The 17,451-nt window shown below is 54.7% G+C and overlaps 1 protein-coding gene across 1 annotated transcript; it reads left to right on the plus strand.

Annotated features, from left to right (window-relative positions):
* The first annotated feature begins 102 nt into the window (after positions 1–102).
* DACT3 (dishevelled binding antagonist of beta catenin 3) lies at positions 103–16,972 on the plus strand. Its single transcript, XM_074306968.1, has 4 exons — positions 103–2,664; positions 9,005–9,101; positions 9,258–9,407; positions 12,728–16,972. The coding sequence occupies exons 1-4, from the start codon at positions 2,374–2,376 to the stop codon at positions 14,101–14,103; spliced, it is 1,914 nt and encodes a 637-aa protein (XP_074163069.1). The 5' UTR covers positions 103–2,373; the 3' UTR covers positions 14,104–16,972.
* Positions 16,973–17,451: the final 479 nt, after the last annotated feature.

Consider the following 17,451-nt stretch of genomic DNA (forward strand, 5'->3'; position numbering starts at 1 on the left):
TCTCTTAGAGGGTGACTCTTCGAGGGTCTGAAGGAACGCCTTCTGGGGGCCTTCTCAGGCCCCCAGCATAAGGACCCCGGGGCTCCGGATGGACGCCCCCGCAGGACGCGGTGTCCCACAACTTCTGTGGCCGGCCGTCGGCAGCAGCCTCCTTCTCTGGCGGTCGGGGGAGTGGGACTTCTGCTTTCTATGCGCCTGTGAGGGACTGGGAAGGAAGGGACGCGTAAAGCTCAGAGCACGTTTCTGAAGTCTAACTGAGCTCCCAAAGACCAGGAGAAAGAAGGGCCCTTAGAGCAGGGGATGTCAGACGGGGGAGGGCCTTTAGAATATGGAATATCAGAGTCGGGAGGGCCCTTAGAACTGGGGATGTTGGAGCTGGGAGGGAGTTTAGAATGGGATGTCAGTGCTGAGAGGGCCCTCAGACTAGGGAGTATCAGAGCTGGGAGGGAGCTTAGAACAGGGGATAGCAGATTGGGAGGGCGTGAGGACAGGGAATAGCAGAGCTAGAGCACCTTAAGAGACCGTGTAGGTAGAGAGAGGGAGGTCTGTATGGGATGGAATTTGCTTAGAATAACTGGTGAAATGGGCAGAGATTGTCTCCTGCCCTTGTCCCTGTAGCAGACAGAAGGAGGCCACTTTTGAAGCACTTTCGTGGGCCATGGAGGCCCAGTTCTCACTCTAAATAAGCAAACAGCCCTTCAGACTGGAGATGGTTTGCCTGCGCCCACATCAGGCGAGGGTTCAGATTCTGGCTCCCTATGCAGCCCTTTGGCCAGAGCACGCACCGGCCAATGGTCTCTGGGCCATCCTCTGGCCTAGCTTAAGGAACACTTCCTCCCTTTTTTCTTCTCTGAGGACAAAAACCTGCCTTCGATTACTCTCCCTCTCCCCCCTGTTCTGGAATTAAATAGACAAAAGGACAATCCAGGGGCAGAGTCCTGGATCCTGGAGTCAGGAAGTCCTGCGTTCAAATCTAGCCTCAGAAGCTAGCTGTGTGACCGGAGCAAGGCCCTTTACCCGCCTGCTTTGTTTCTTATCTATAAAATGGGGATAATAGCGGCCCTTCGCTCCCAGGGCAGCGGTGAAGGTCAAACGACCCACGTGCAAATCTTAGGGCATCACATCAATGCCGGGGTGATGACCAACTCCTCCAAACGCTTGCGTTCAGAGCACGAAACGCGCGTTCTGAAGAGGCAGCTTTGGGGCGCCCCCAGCCCCGGGGCACTCGCTGGCCGGGGGACCCGGGCTAGGTCCAGGCTCTTGCAGATGGCTGTTGGGAGAGGACTTTCTCCGTCCGGAGGAAACAGACCAACCAGGTCTGCCCTCAAGCATCTTCCATTTTCCGTGACTGCCACCTCCGGAGCTCTTTCCCCCAGGCTTTGCTCCCTCCGGGCCCGTCGCGGTCATTATCGGAAGCAGGCCCAGGAGGGAGAGGATGCTGCTGGAGGCTGGAGGAAGCGCCGAAGGCTTGCTGGCGGTGGTAGAGTTTGGAGCATGGGGGCAGAGGCGGAGAGACGCGAGGATTTGGGGAGGGAAGAGGGAGGAGCTGAGGGAGGGGCCGCCTTTCTTCCCCTCACCGTCAGCGGATTGGGTGAGCGAAGAAGAGAAAGGGCGTTCGGTCCTCTCTTTTATCCCCGCCCAGCTTTCTCTAATTATAATATTCAAGATCCCAGAGACCAGTCTATGAATGTCCGCCCATAATGGGGAGGGTCCAAAGGAGCCGCCCCGCCCTGTCCGCAGACCTGCGAATCAGCGCTCGTCGTGAAGCAAGGACTATCTTTGCACAGCAAATCGCAGGAAGAAAAGAGAGATTGAGGCGTGGGGGTGGGACTATGCCGTTGAAGGACAGAGCTGAGTGGCAAATCCGGGAGGGCCGAATGGCGTGGGACGGGCCGAATGAAACGGGGAAAGGAGGGGAAGGCGGGTTTATGCAGACAACGCAAATCTCACCAATGGCCGGCAACCCCCGAGGACAGTGAGGATGTGCAATGGGCGTGGCTATATCGGCGATGAGGACTCGGAACCCCTAGGCCCACCGATGTTCCCCAACTCAGGGGTCTGGAGATGGGAGGCGTGGTCTATGCAGATCTTTACAGCTAAGACCCAGGAAATTCACCAATGGTCCTGCCTCTGGGAGAGCTTGGGGGCGTGGCTCCCCGTCTAGTCACCAATAGACAGTCCGCTGCCAGCGCCGAGGGGGCGGGGAGATGCAGATCAGTATTGGCTCGGCGGCCCAATGGGCTGCGGCCTATGCAGATGAGACGGTGACAGCCGGGCCGGACCGGCGGGCGGGCGCACGGCCGGCGGGGCGCTGGGGGCCCCCAGGGAAGCCGGGAGCGGGGGCCGAGGCCCGGCGGAGGGGACGACGCGGCCATGATCCGGGCCTTCTCGTTCCCCGTGAGCCCGGAGAGGGGCCGGCTAAGGGGCTGGCTGGAGGGCAGCCTGGCGGGTCTGTGCGAGCTGCACTGGCTGCGGGAGCGCCAGGAGTTCCGCGTGCGCCAGGCGCTCCGGCTCGGCCAGCCGCTGGCCACGGGCGCGGGGCCTGGTGGGGCGGCCGACGACGGCCGGGACCAGGAGGACGAGGCCCTGGGAGAGGACGATGGCGAGGAGGACGACGACGAGGCGGCGGCGCGCCGGGCCGCGGCGGCGCTGGAGGAGCAGCTGGTGAGTGCGGAGCGGGCGCTGCGAGATCCCCCCGGGGCTCCGGCCCCTCCCGACGCCCCCCGCCGGACCCTCGGACTTCGCCCCCCCCCGCGGCGGATCCCGCGCCGTCTGAGCCAGCGTCCGTGCGTGGACCTCCCCTCCGGGTGCATGTCGGCCCCTTCCCTCTCCCGCGGCCGCGGATCCGTTAGAAGGGACCGCAGAGGGAGGGGGAGTCGAAGAATCAGGGGGCGGACCCCTCCCCACGCCGTCCTCAGGTCCCTCCCGCTCCGGGAGCTGAGTCTGGGGTCCCCTCTCCGCCTGGGCAGCACTGGGAGGGGGCTCCACCGTTAGGGGGGGACTTGAGTCACTCCCCCTCCCCGGGTCTCATTCGGGCCCGGCTCCTCTTTTTCCTTCGCTCCCCTCCCGCTGGAGGACTTGGAGGTCTCGCTGGAGGACAGGGCCAGAGCCCGGGGGAGGCCCGTGGCCGGGGCTTGGACCCCCCCTCCCCCTCCGGACTCGGGCTTAGTCTGGGGCTCTCAGACCTGGACTGGGGATGCGAAGGTTAACTGGGAGGGGGGCGGGGCATTGTCTCCCTGCATCCCTGGCGCCCCTCGCCGGGTCTCGCCGAGCATCGCTTGGTCTCCCTTCCTTTAGGCGTCCCTTTTGGAGCATCCAGCGCTCTCTCCTTCCAGCGCTGCTCCGGCCCCCCAAGCCCGTGACATTCCCTCCGGACCCCCATTTCCCCGACCTGATGCTCCCCGGTTGGATCTCCTCCGGTTCGGCCCAGCCCTGGCCTTCGGTCGGGGGAGGAAACGCGAGCCCGTTTTTTTAAGGGGGGGGGAGGTAGGTTTAACCCATGGAGGGGGATGGGGAGAACAGGCCTAGGCTTTGCAGACCTCCTTCCCCGCGCCCCCCCTTCCCCCGGGAGGGCCTGGCCACATTCCTCTCTCCAAGCAGAAACAGCTGTGGGAGGCCCCGCCCCTCCTGGCCTCCGCCTCGGCCCTTCTTCAGGAGAGGAGAGAACCACTGGGATGGGGATGGGGGTGGGAGAGTGCAGGGGGAGAAAGGAGAGGGGGGGGGAGGACCCAGGCCAGCAGTGAACTTGCGCTGGGCGGGGGGGTGCAGGAGCCCGGTGGCCAGGAAGCTGGGGGAGGGGAAGATGATTCTCCCCATCCCCGCGTCTCTATCTCTGGCTTTGAGGCTCCTTCTCGTTACGTCTCCATCGCTCCCCATCCCCGCGTTTCTCTGACTCTCCCTTGTGCCTCCCCATATCCGGCAGGGAGAAAGTGGGGGGAGGGGGCGAAGAAGGCTCTCTCACCGCGGGTGGGCGCGAGGAGGCTTGGGCGCCCTGGGGAGTCTCGGAGAAGAAGGTTCTTCCATCCGCTTGGGGTCAGGAAGACTGAGGGGGGGCGCCGGGGAGGTGGGAGAGGCCGCCCCAGTCAGAGCTGTCTCCAGGCAGAGCATAGAGGGGGGCGGGGGAGGGAGGGAGGAGGAGGGAGGGAGAGACAGCACGGGCTGGAGGAGGAGGGCTAAATATACTCTCTGAGGAGAGGGTGAGGAGGGGGTAGTGGGGGAAACCCATCTCTCAGCTGGGGCCCCGCGTGCACAATGCACCCTCGTGGGGGGACTGGGCTGCCCTGCAGCAGGAGACCAAAGTTAGTCTTAGATGGACTTTCCAGGGGGGATGAAGGGCCACTTAGGCAAGTCTAGAAGAGGAATGGAGTGCGGGGGGGGGGGTTGGCTTTCCTCGCTGTGCAACCTTGGGTCTCAGTTTCCCTCTCTGTAAAAGGAGGGGTTGGAATAAAGGAGCTGGAAGCGCTGAGTGTTATGAAATCCTGGGTCTCTCAACTGTGTTCTCTGGCATCCAGCCCTGAAGGAGTGGAAGGGAGGGCTGGGGCGAGGTGGGGAGAATCTCCTCCTGGGCCCCCTTCTCTGCCCTAAATAGGGAAGGAGCTGGCTCTTCTGGCGAAGCCCTGCCCCTTGCCCCTCCTCCCCGCCCAGCTCCCGGACCACCCCTAACACCCAGACAGGAAGCTTTTGTCTGAGGGTCAGGAATCATCGTGGAGGGGGCAGGGACTGGCCCTGCTCATACCTGGTTCCTGATCTGGATTTCGGATGGAAGGCACGACCTTCTTCTACTCTGGGCCTCAGTTCCCCAAATGTACAAAGAGGGTGTTGAAGGAAGTTATCTTTGCATCGCACTTTGGCTTTTTAATTTAATTTTTCAATGAAGAAGGCGTTTCATTTTTCTTACCCATCCTCAATTTAAAAGGAAAAGAAAAGGAAAACAAACTCCTCCTAGCACATATGAGAGTAAAAAAAAAATTCCCACATTATGTCCCCAAAATGTCCTATTCTCCATCCTGAATCCATCACCTCTCTGCAGTGTCCTCTGTAGCCTTTGGTATCATAGTTAGTCATGGCCTTGATCAGAGATCCAAAGTCTTTCAAAGACTTGGTGATTGTATGAATCGTCCTGCCAGCTCTCGTCCTGTCAGTATCAGTTAAGAAAGCCTCCCCAGGTTTCTCTAAATCCATCTCTTTTTTTGTTATTTCTTATGTCGGTCAGCCTATAAACAGTTATTAAAATCTACAATGTGTCATCTCCAGTCTGATCTATATCTGGCCGCCGGCTGACTCTGGAGAAGAAAGTGACTGAGAACTTTGCACAGCCCTCCCTCCCTTATTCCTTTGTATGTCATAGCATCACCTCCCTGATGTCATGGAACTCTAGAATGGAGGACCAACAACAGCCACAACAACAGGGCGCTAAAATCTGGCAAAGAAAGGCAAAAGACCTCCCAGGCTAAAGAGGGGTTCAGCATGCAAACAATGGCCCAGGAGCATTCTATCCCATTCATTAAGCAGCGTTTTCTCAGCCGTTCCCCACTTGATTGGCACCCTACTTAGTTGCCAGTTCTTCCCTGCCACAAAAAGCAGTTGTATTTTTACTTGTGGATCCTCATTTTTTTCAAGTTTGTCTGCCTTTAGTTTCAACATTATGGATCCTAATTTTTTTTTTTCAATTTTGTCTGCCTTTAGCTTCAACATTATCTAATGCTGAGGTATTTAAAGCGTATAATTATAAGTATAAAGACCTAGATTTTAAGTTTCTGTGAATGTAAACATCCACTATTTTAAGTTTCTATGTGAAAGATTTGATGAACGTATAAAGTTTTACAAACATTGACCTACATCCCCTAAGTTCTGGTTTTAGAGAGACCAGGTTCAACCATGGGGAATATAGGGGAAAAAAACACTTATTGGCTCACTTTATTTCTCCCAGTATCCTCTGGGGAAAACTCAGAATGTAATGTCTAATATGGCTTTTGTCTGGGGCTCCATAGCCGTAGGTAAAAGTCCTCCACTCTGATGGCAGCAGAAAAGGTAACTGCATATATCAACTATAGAAATCTTTGTTTTTCCCCTCAGAAAACATATAAAAGGTTCTAGTGGTGCAAGAACAATGGCTTGTTCTCCTTTGGTAGGCCTTGATCTCCTCCCAAGGTTCTGCAAAGTTCCCCAAAGTCATGTTACCATGACTGGTATTCTTATGAGAAAGAAAAAAAAATTCTCAAGAGATCTCACCTCTCTCCTGGACAGCTCAGTGAGTCTCCTTCTGTCCTAGGGTTACCTTCAGGCCTAGTTTTATTAAGCTAAGGGGTTGAATTTGTCCAAGAAGGACTATCAGCTTGGTTAGCCTAAGCCCCACTCTCAAGCCTAGAGATCCATGCTGGTCCCTGGCTCTCTAGCGCCATCCTCAGGTGCCCTTGGCATCTCTCACTGCAAGGAAAGAAACTTAGGGTACTAAAGAGATCACCCCCTTTCCTTTGAAATTGTGTAACTCAATAACTCAGGAAAAAGACTAGGTGTTCTCTCCCTAAGTTGTGTATTGACTTCCTTTCCTTTGTGTGTGTGTGTGTGTGTGTGTGTGTGTGTGTGTGTGTGTGTGTGTTGGGGAAGAGAGGAGATGTGGGGGGGCACAATCAAAGGATCTCCCCAATGTGCTCAGGAGAAGGACTTCATAGAAACCTGGATGAAAAGTATAGGCTGAGGGAGAGAGAGGTATTGTGGGCAAGGTGAGGCTTTCCCACCTTTCTCTAGAATGCTGAGTCCCTGAATTCTTCAAGCATCCAAGCAAATTCCCATCAATCCGCCCTGGGATATAGACTCAGCAACTCCCCTCTAGGGAATTGGAGGTGATAATACCTGCACTTTCCATGTGCCTCTGTCTCAAGGCAGCTGCTGGTAAAAATATTAATAAACAGCTAGCATCCATATGGCACCTATTTGTGCCAAGCAGTTGCAAATGCTGGAAGGGAGGTGCTAATAATGGCTATTCTTATTCTCATTTTACAGATGAGGAAGGGAGACAGGCAGAAGTGAAGTGACTTGTTCAGGGTCACACAGCTAGTAACTGTCTGAGGCTGGATTTGAACTCGGGTTCTCCTGAGTTCAGACCCACTATAATGGTCAGTTGCATCCCTGGAAGCTCCTTTTAACTCTTAGCTTTTTGGTCAGTAAGGGTTTACAGTTTAAAAAGTCTTTTCTGTCCCTACCCTCACCTTTCTCTTGACCCAGCACAATAGCTCTAGACCAATCAATCACTCATCCTCGGTGAGATAAGCATAGGTGGCCTTTGCAATATAATCCAAGCCTTGTCCCTTGCAATAATAATCCAAGCCCCCTCCCAAGAATGTATCTCCAGGGTGTCCCAAAAGTCTGAGTTCAGTTTATGGCGACCAAGATTGATGATCTTTACCTCCCTTCTGCATTCAGCAGGGGACGTCAGGATACCTGCTAAGGTCCTATGGGTTCTTAAAAGCCAAGCTCATTCTCTCCTCCCCCCCGGAAGCCTTTCAGATTCCTCGGAGCACCCTTCCTTCACCTCTCTCATACTTTGCATGGCAGTTGTCAATGGCTGACACTGACCAGACGCTTTGGGCATTCACAAAAAGTGCATTTGTCGTGGCCCTTTACCAGTCTGGAAACCCCTTCAGAACAGACACTTTAGAGCTTTAGAATAGGAAGGGATCGCAAGATCTTTGAGACCAACCACCTCAGTATTTTTTTTTTTATTTTTTTTTTTTACAAAGAAGGGAAACTGAGGGGAACTTCCAGGACCAACTAATCCAACACCTTTCATTTGAGCAATTGAAACTCAGAGGGCTTGAAGGAGTCATCAGTCACCCAGCTAGTAAGCAGCAGAGTCAAGAACTCTTACTCCTAATCTAGGACCCTTTCTCCTGTATCCTTGGCGGTTATGGGAGCTTTGCAGCTTCCCAAGCCACACTAGCCACTTAATGAGGGGTTGTGGATTGAGCTGACTTGAAAATTCCTACCTCAGTCCAGGGGATAGGGGAGGGTTGGAAAGAGTTGTTTCCCAGAGCTGATTAGGGAAAGCTCATTCCCTTCCAGTCTTTTCCCACACCTTCAGGAACAGATTAAGAATGGGAGGAGCCTTAGGGAATGTCCTCCAGGGTCAAGATCCAGGGAGCTGGGAACTCTAGGCGTGAAAACTCTCCCCACCCAGATTCCCAGATTTCAAAGTAGTCTAGTACAGAGTGGAATCAATTTGCCCAAAGTAACACAAGACAGGGACTCCGATTCTTCTAGCTTTTAGGCAGCTTGCAAGCATTCATTAGGCACTTACTGTGTGGCAGGCACTGTCCAGGGTGCTGAGAATGCAAAGACAAAAGTAAAAGTTCCTGCCCTCAAGGAGTTTACAATTCACTGGAGAAGAAACAAAAAGATCAGTAAATACAAAATGAATACCTGGGGTGGTGGGGGCCAAATAGCAAGTTCGAGAGCATGAGCAGGGCCTTGGAGGGAGTTTAGAATTCCGGGAGATGGAGGTGAGGAGGAAGAGCATTTCAAACTGACAGAAACCCTGTGTAAAATCCAAGGAGACCAGAGTCCTGTAGTGGATGCAGCAAGGTCACTTTGGCTGGAGTGCACATCATGATGGGATAATCAGCCTGGAACTAGCCCATTACACAATGCAGAAGTGCTGCCAACAGGGACAGTTTCCTTGTAGAGGCAAAAGGGAGTCACTGATTCTTCTTGAGCAGGGGAGCAACATGGTCAGTGTATGCAAAGATGCCTCCTGCTTTGAACAGAAGATTCTCCGATTCCGAGGCTCCTTTAGCTTAAGCATCCAAAGTCTGAAGATTGTATAAGGTCCTAAACTTAGCTCCCCCAAGGAGCCTCTGGCTTGCTTTCCTTCTTTTTTTCCTCACCTGCAGTCCTGTTTATTCCTGATGCTCTTTGCAGGGGACAGGGCAAGAGCTCGACTGTGTCTGCATGAGTGTCTCCTGGGGTCCTTCCTCTTCCCTTCCCCTCACACCCATTGTTGTTCCAGGAGGCCCTGCCCGGGTTGATGTGGGAACTGGGTCAACACCTGGGAGAGCTGAGCTTGGATGCTGAAGGCCTGGAAGAAGATATTGGGCTGAGCTCAGGTGAGAGGAAACCCAGCAACCTCAATCTAAATCTCCTCAGCTCTCCAAATTGAGGGCCCAATCTACCTTCCCTCTTTTTGTCTCTCACCCATCTCTCCCCTGCCTCCTCCACCCCTCTTTCTGTCCTTCAGTCTCTCCCTTCTTTACCTCATTTAGGTTTCTATGAAGGCCCTTCTCCGACTGGTCCAGACTCCCCTCCCTCGACATTTGGAGGCGACAGTGGCTTTTCTGGTTCTGGTTCCTACAGCCGGCTAGGCCCCTCTGAGCCCCGGGGAGTATTTGCCAGCAAGAGGCCCAAGTCTCTGGGTAAGAAGGACAGGAAAAAAGACACTTGAATGGATTGGAGGATGGGAGGAAAAGGCTTGGGAAATGGGGCCACTAAATCATGGAATTTCATAACTCGAAAAAAACTTAGCTAAGAGCATCTGAAGGAAGTTCATGTGTATATGTGTTTAAATAAGTGTTTGTGTGTATATGTATGTGTGGGGTATGTGCATGTGTGCATGTGCATTGTGTGGTGTGTGTGTGTATACATGTGATGTGGAGTGGGGGTGTATGTGTATGTGAGTGTGTGTGTGTGTGTGTGTGTGTGTGTGTGTGTGTGTGTGTGTGGTGGTTGGGTATGTATGTGGTGTGTGTGGAGTGTGAGTGTGTGTGTTTGTGTGTATGTGGTGGTTGGGTGTGTGTATGTGGGGTGTGTGTGTGAAGTGTGAGTGTGTGGTGGTTGAGTGTGTATGTGGGGTGTGTGTGTATGTGTGTGGAGTGTGAGAGTGTGTGTCTGTGGTTGTTGGGTGTGTGTGGTGTGTGTGTGTGTGTATGTGTGGAGTGTGGGTGTGTGTGTGTCTGTGGTGTGTGTATATGTGGAGTGTGAGTGTGAGTGTGTGTGTGTGTGTGTGTGTGTGTGTGTGTGTGTGTTCAAGTAGGGAGAAGGGCATAGGGCCAGCTCTGTGTACAGGCTTGCAGGGAGGGGACAGGGCAGGAGAATTAGCTGGATGCGAGATCTCCCTCACTTGCCTGGCGGGCCCAGCTGCCCAATGTTCCGGGCTGCAGGGCTGCTTCTGAACAAAGGCTCCTCAGAATTCTTACCTTCTGGCTGGAAGGACATCAGGGAACAGCAGCAACTTGGTGTTCTGAGGTTTGCAAAGAGCTTGGCTGGTCAGCTGTGTCCCCATTCTCCACAATTGGGGTTTTTTTGGGCAGTGATCCTGGGAGAGATTTGCCATTCCCTTCTCCAGCTCATTTTACAGATGAGGAAACCAAGGCAGACAAGGTGAAGTGACATGTGCAGGATCACACAACTAGTAAGTGTCTGGGGCCAGATTTGAATCTAGGAAGATGAGTCCTTCTGACTCCAGGCCCAGCACTCTACCCCCTGCACCATCTACCTGCCCCCAAACAACCACCAAACAGTAACAGTGCTTTGAGAAGTACAATGCATTTTATGTATCTCATTGGATCATTGCATGAGTAGATGCTATGAGTATTCTCATTTTACAAGAACTGAAACTTAGATTTTCAGTGATTTGGCATCTTACAGCTAATATTTGAAATTTCCCAAGTATGACCCCAAATACACCACTTAATCCACTATCTTGTCCACCCCTTCATTTTTTTTTTAGCTTTTTCTTTTCTTTTTCACTTTTTATTAAAGCTTTTTATTTACAAAACATATGCATGGATAATTTTTCTTTTTCCTTTTCTTTCTTTCATTCTTTTTTTTTGCCCTGAGGCAATTGGGGTTATAAAGTGACTTGCCCAGGATCACACAGCTAATAAGTGTTGTATCTGAAGTCACATTTGAACTCAGGTCCTCCTGACTTCAATGCTGGTGCTCTATCCACTCCACTGCTCAGCTCCATGGGTAATTTTTCAACACTGACCCCTGCAAAACCTTGTGTTCCAACTTTCCCCCTCCTTCCCCTCCCTTTCCCTAGTTGGCAGGTGATCCAATACATGTTGAATATGTTATAATGTACGTTAAATCCAATATATGTATATAATTATACAGTTTTCTTGCTAGCTTTTTCTTTCCAAAATATATGCATAGTTTTCAAATGTGTTTTAAATTTTTTCCCCCAATTCCTTTCCTTATATAGCAAGTAATCCAATATATGTTAAACGTGTACAATTCTTCTATATTTATTTCCACATTTGTCATGCTGCATATGAAAAAAATCAAAAAGATCAAAAAGGAAAAAAAAAAAGCAGAAAGGGGCAGGGGAAGCAAGCAAACAACAGCAAAAAAAGGTGAAAATACTATGTTGTGCTCCACATTCAGTGCCCATAGTCCTCTCCGTGGGGGGCAGATGGCTCTCTCCATCACAAGTCTATTGCAATTGGCCAGAATCACGTCATTGCTGAAAAGGGCCACATTCATCACAGTTGATCATCACATAATAATGATCTCCTGTTCATTTCACTCAGCATCAGTTCCTGCAAGTCTCTCCAGGCCTCTCTGAAATCATCCTGCTGGTCATTTCTTACAGAACAACACTATTCCATAACTTTCATATAGCATCCCTTATTCAGCTGTTCCCCAACTGATGCACCCCCCATTTTTACAGAGGAGAAAACTGAGGCCCAGGGAGACTGAGTGATACCCTGGATGATTTCAAAAAGGTCTTGAATGAATGGAATAGGTTTTTAATCTAAGCAAGATAATTGATTTCAACTCAATAAATCATGGTTCTACCCCATGAATACCGTATGCTTCCTGTTAACTTAAACCTGATTGTGGCTTTCCTGTTAGCCCTTATAGGAGTCCTAATGTCAGGGGCGAGATGTGCTCCCAGGTTCTCAGGATACAGAGCATAGGAATAGGGGCTGGTCCTGCAACAGAACCCTAGGTGAACCCCCTGGGTCAATTTTAGGGAACTGTCCAAAGCCCTGGAAGACGTAGGGCGGGAGATGGGGCCCTGATCTGTCTTCCTGGCTCTTAGGCTAGAAGGCATCTCCTCTGGGCCATGCCGTCTCTCAGTTCTACTCCTTTGTGTTCAATCTTGCCCCGTCTTTGTGACCCTGTGGTCACACTAATGCCAGCACCGGCCCTGGGGTTTTCTGGGAAAAGATCCTGGCCAGGTTTGCCATTTCCCCTCTCGGATGGATTGAGGCAAACACAGCCAGTGAGTGTCTGAGGCCGCTCTCGAGCCAGCTAGCCCCCTCCTAACCCTGATCAGAGAAGCGCAGAGGGAACTGTCGGGAATTGCCCTCAGTGGCCACCCCAGACGGCCAAGGAACCATTCCCTCCCGCCTGGGGCTCCTAGAGAAGTGCCTTATGGAGTAGGTTCAGCTCAGAGGAAGGGGTTCTGAATGACAGGCTAGATCCCTGGGTCTTCTGGTAGCCTGCGCGGACAAGGCCCTGCGACTCGGGGTGCCTCAGTTTCCTCATTTGCTAAATGGAGAGACCAGATGCTTTCCAGGATCTCTTCCAAAGCACGCTGACTTCCAGTCGGTACAGTAATGGGGCTGGAATCTCTTCACAGCCTTTTTACTGACGGACGGGTTCACTGGGAGGGAAGGAGGGAGGGAAGGGGAGGGAACGGGGTGAGGCAAGAGCAAGAGATGGGGGAAGGGGCGCGTTCTCGGAGACACTGTCCCCATCCCTTCTGTCTCCTTTCTCCCTGCAGGGGAAGCGGGCCCCAGCTCCCAGGAGGCCTCCGCTGGAGGTCAGACAGCGGTGCCTCGATCCTTCTCCGCTCCCTACCCGACGGCTGCCCAGGAGGCCGGACCCGGGGGCGTGACCTCCTTCCTGTCGCCCAGCCCGCTCCATGCGGTGGCCCTGCAGAGCCCCCGCTTGCGCGGCCGCCTCTACCCGGACTCCCCCGTCTCTGGGCCCCCGGACGGCGCTGCCCCGGGCCGCCACCTAGAGAGCTACATCTCGGGCCTTCTGAGGCGCCGGCGGCGGCTGCGTGGGCGGCCGGGGCCGGGCCAACCCCGCACCAGTCCCGGCCCCGGGCCGGCTGAGCCGCCGGCGGCCCTCCGACGGCAGAACAGCGCGCGGCAGCGGTCCGAGGAGCAGCCGCACCCCGGCGTGGGCGGCTCTCCGGGCCCCGGGGGCTGGCCGCCCTGGGACTCTAGCCCTCCCCCGGCCGAGCCGGCGCCCGCAGTGAGCTCCTCGCCCCCCAGCCCGGGCGAGGGCCGGCTGGTGAAGGCCCAGTACATCCCCGCGGCACACGCAGGAGTCCGAGGACCCCCGGTGGCCCGCGCTGCCCGCCGCAAGGGGCCGCCGCCTCCCCCGCTCACTCGGGGCCGCAGCGTGGAGCTGTCGCCTCCGAGGGAGCGGCCCCGGCCCGGCGGTACCAGGAAAGGCCGGTTCCCCGACGGCGCGGCCCGCCGGGGCTCCCCGCGGGGCAAGAAGGCCGCCCGCTCGCAGTCAGAAAACAGCCTTCTGAATAGGCCAGGCGCCGGCCCGGGCGAAACCAAGTACCATACCGTGGAGAGGGAGGAGCCGCGGCCCGCCCGGCCCCGTCGAACCCCGGCCGGCGCGGCCCCCGCCTCCTCGCGCCGCTGGCGCTCCACGGCCGAGATCAGCGGCGAGGAGGCCGAAGGAGGGCGGCGGCCCAAAGCGGCGCCTCGCGGGGGCGGGGGCCGCGCCGTCGGAGGGCTCCCGGGACCCTCGCCTGCCCCTCCGCGCCGCCTCCTGTACGGCTGCGCGGGCAGCGACTCCGAGTGCTCGGCTGGGCGCGGCGCAGCCGTCGGGCGCCGGGGCCCTCCCTTGGGAGGCAGCGCGGGGGGCTACGGTCCTGCCTACGGCGAGAGCGAGTCGAGCGCCAGCGACGGCGAGTCCCTGGCCTTCAGCTCAGCCTCCAGCGACTCGGAAGGCAGCGGCGGCGGCTTGGTGTGGCCCCAGCAGCTGGCGGCGGCGTCGGCAGCCTCCGGGCCGGGCGGAGGCCCCGGGGGCGCCCAGGGGAAGGTCTTCGTCAAGATCAAGGCCTCCCACGCGCTCAAGAAGAAGATCCTACGGTTCCGCTCCGGATCGCTGAAGGTCATGACCACAGTGTGAGCTGGTGCGGCGCAGGCCGAGGCTATTCGCCCAGCTCTTCTTCGACCGACTGGACTGGGAGCCAAGAACGCCAGAGTTCGCTCATCGATTCGCGGTGGGCGAACTCGGGGACTCAGTTTCCCTGGCTGTAGAATGGACTCAATGAAGTAGGCAGCGTGTTGTAAAGAAATTTGGATCGAGGAGATCTGGGCTCGACTCCCGCCTCTGCCACTCACTAGCTGAGTGATCCTGAGCAAGTCCTTTCCCCTCCTGAGGCCTTAGTCGCCTCTGCAGTGCGAGGCGGTTGGACGTCCGATTTCTACGGTCGCTGCCAGCTCTGACATTCTAGGAATCTACGAGCCTCTAAGGAGCCCCTGCCCTCTACTCAAGGGGTCTCTACTCTCCTCATCCTCTCTGGCCAAGGAAATCCTCAAAGTTCGGGTCCCCCCAGTTCCTTCCTCACTGGTGTTCTTCTCCCTTCCCCACGTCACTGGCCAGTTTACAATCCGTTCAGTCGGGCCACGTTTCCACTTCCCCCAGAAGCCCTAGCTAGCCAGTAGATGACGTGGGACTACCCTCCTAACCTCTGACTGAGTACACTGTGGATTGCTGCTGGCTGGGTTCAGGTGGAATCCGGCAGGGCTGAGCCTCCCTGCGATCTCCGGATCGCTCTGTTTATAATCCAGCTTGGAGGCGGAAAAGTAGGCGAGGGCCTGAGCTCCCTGGTGCTTCCTTCGCTCTTTCTTGGTGACCTTGGACGAGAAGTAAAACAGGGTGCCTGGGGGAAGGACCAAGGAGAGGGCCAGGCAGGAGGGCCAGAGGGCACCAATTCCTAATTAGTTTTGGTTTTTAAATGGCTGTATTTATTAAAATGACGGCGGCTCCCCGGGCGAGTGCGTGTGGGAAGGCTGCGGACTCGGATCTCGTCCGGTGCCCACCCCGCCTTGCCCCGCGGGAGCCAGACCCTGTCTATTTCTATATTCTCTTTGTAAATAAATTCAGCGTGTTATCCCCCTGGTGGCTTGCTCTGGCCCTGGTCCTGACGGGATGGCGGGGCAGAGAGAGCTCCAATAAGCATTTTTTTTTTTTTAATGCGTTTTCTATAGCGCAGTGTTTAGAGAGGCAAGCTTGAAGTCCAAAGGACTTGGGTTCGAATTTCATTTCAGATTCATTCCAGCTGTGTGACCCTGGACAAGTCACTTCACTTCCTCAATGTTTTAGGCAACTCTTTAAGACCATAGCGGCTGCAGAATTGTACTCCATCTCTGTTGGTGAAGAAAAGCCCTTGTAGAACCATCCTCTACCGTTTCAGACAAGCCTCTCCTCAAGCACCGCTAGTTAGAGAGGATTACTTCCCGTCTCAAGGCTGAGAGTTCAGCCTTGCCCAGGCTCACACAGCCTGGAGTGATCATTGAACCAGGTGGTCCTTGCGTCTGGCTACCCCTTAGCCTTGCTGCCTCGTGCCCCAGGGAATAAAGGGGAAATGAATGAACCCTCAAGGTGCTCCCATTCTGCTGGAGCTACATGATCTATATCATAGAAACCAACATATATTGTCCCCCCCCCCAAGAATGGAAGCTCCTCGAGGGCAGAACCCGATTTCATTTCTGTATATATGAAGGACAGTTCCAGGAAGAGAAATCACATCGATAACTAAGAACACCAAGAAAAGCTTCCAGGCTTCTCGTCAGAGAAGCACCAGTGTGCCAATAGGGAGCTCTAGGAGTTCTTGAGCAGGGGAGTCATCTGGTACCTTGGAGGAAGCCAGGGATTCCAGGAGGCGGAGGTGAGAGAGAGTGCATTCAATTTGAGTCACCTGTCTTTTATTAAGTGCCTATTAAGTGCCCTGCACTGAACTAGCAGCTGGGGACCCAGAAATAGGAGACTTGGGTTGTGCTGGGCAGAAACACCCACGAAGAGTCCACAGACAAGTAAATACAAAGGAAAAACCATTCAGGGTAAGGATAGGGACTGTTTTCATGGCCTTAGGTAACTCCCAGGGGAGGACAGTCCCTCTATGATTGCAGACACACACACCTCTGCAAACTATAGTTTTAGAGCTGCTTAAGACACGGAGAATTTCAAGGAACTGTCCGGGGTGACACAGCCGAGGGAGCGTCAAAGCGAGCACTTGAAACCACGTCTTCCTGGTGCGGAGGCCAGCTTTCTATTTACTCGGACTGGCTGCCTCTCATATAAAATAGGAAGTAATTCGGGTGGGGAGCACGGATAATCGGGAGAGTCTGGAAAAGCCTTTTGGAAGGGCTTCTTGAAATAAGTCTCTGTCTCTTAAAAAAAAAAAAAAAAAAAGGGAGAACAAGCTGAGTCTCTCAGGATGCTTCCCAAGCCTGACATCGGATTATTGTGTGTGTCTGGCGTCCCCAGGATTCCTTCCAGCTGTGGTCCTGCCATCCACCTCACTCCCGGACTATTTATTGAGTGCCCTGTGTGGGCAGGGAGATACTCGTTCAGTTTCCGGGCACAGAAGCTGCCCTCACCCATCGGTCAATTCCTTTATTGATCTAAGATGTTCCAAGGCACTGTGATAGGCATTAGGAGACCGAGAAGCCGTTCCCAGTGCCTCCAATGCTCTCCTTTCTCACTCCCATCTCCCAGAAGCCCTAGTTTCCTTTAAGACTCCACTGAAGAGGTCATCCCTAATACTCTTTCCCTCCTCCCCTCCCCCCAGCTGCTAAGTGGCCCTCCCCCATGGCCTTGTAAATATTTGGTAAATATCTTGTATATATTTATTTATGTCCGCGTTGTCTCCCCCGACAGAATGGAAGCTCTCCGAGGGCAGGGACTGTTTCCCTTTGTCTTTGTTTCCCCAGCGCCTAGCACAGAGCCTGGCCCCTAGCAGGCACCTAATAAAGCTTGTTGACGGATTGCCTCCAAGGAGCTCACACTCTAAGGGGGGATGGGGGGAAGGGACCTGGACACGTAGAAGCCTAAGGCCTTATCTCCGGGAGGGCGCTTGGGCTGAGCCTTGAAGGATGCGAGAGGCTTCTGGGAGGTGATGAGAGGCAGAGCTGTTAGGATGGGTCCGTAAGGATGGAGGCCGTAGTACCCCACTGAAACTGCGTAGGGAGGCCTGGGACAATTAGTTACAGACTGGATCGTCTCGAAGGGGTTTCTCTCCCCGCCCCCCTCCTGGCTCTGGGGGGTGGGGAGCAGGGCTAGGCCGTCCTCTCTCCGCGGCTCGGCTTTATGAGAAGCAGATGTTGGGGCCGGCGGAGAAGCTCGGAGTGGCGCCCCCCCCCCCCCGCTCCCGCGCACAGACGCCGCTTTCTCCTCCAGGAGGGGGTTGGGAAGCCTGCCCCCATCCCCCTCAGAATGTTCGAGCCCCAGAGGTGCAACAGAGGCTGGGGA

Source organism: Sminthopsis crassicaudata, chromosome 3 (genome assembly GCF_048593235.1).
Source record: "Sminthopsis crassicaudata isolate SCR6 chromosome 3, ASM4859323v1, whole genome shotgun sequence".
NCBI classification, from domain to species: Eukaryota; Metazoa; Chordata; class Mammalia; order Dasyuromorphia; family Dasyuridae; genus Sminthopsis; species Sminthopsis crassicaudata.

Bases quoted from the DNA above. Each gene is read 5' to 3' on its own strand.
- DACT3 (XM_074306968.1), top strand. From the start codon at position 2,374: ATGATCCGGGCCTTCTCGTTCCCCGTGAGCCCGGAGAGGGGCCGGCTA. The intron at 9,102-9,257 runs GTGAGAGGAAAC...TACCTCATTTAG, and splicing joins AGATATTGGGCTGAGCTCAG to GTTTCTATGAAGGCCCTTCT. The intron at 9,408-12,727 runs GTAAGAAGGACA...TTCTCCCTGCAG, and splicing joins CAAGAGGCCCAAGTCTCTGG to GGGAAGCGGGCCCCAGCTCC.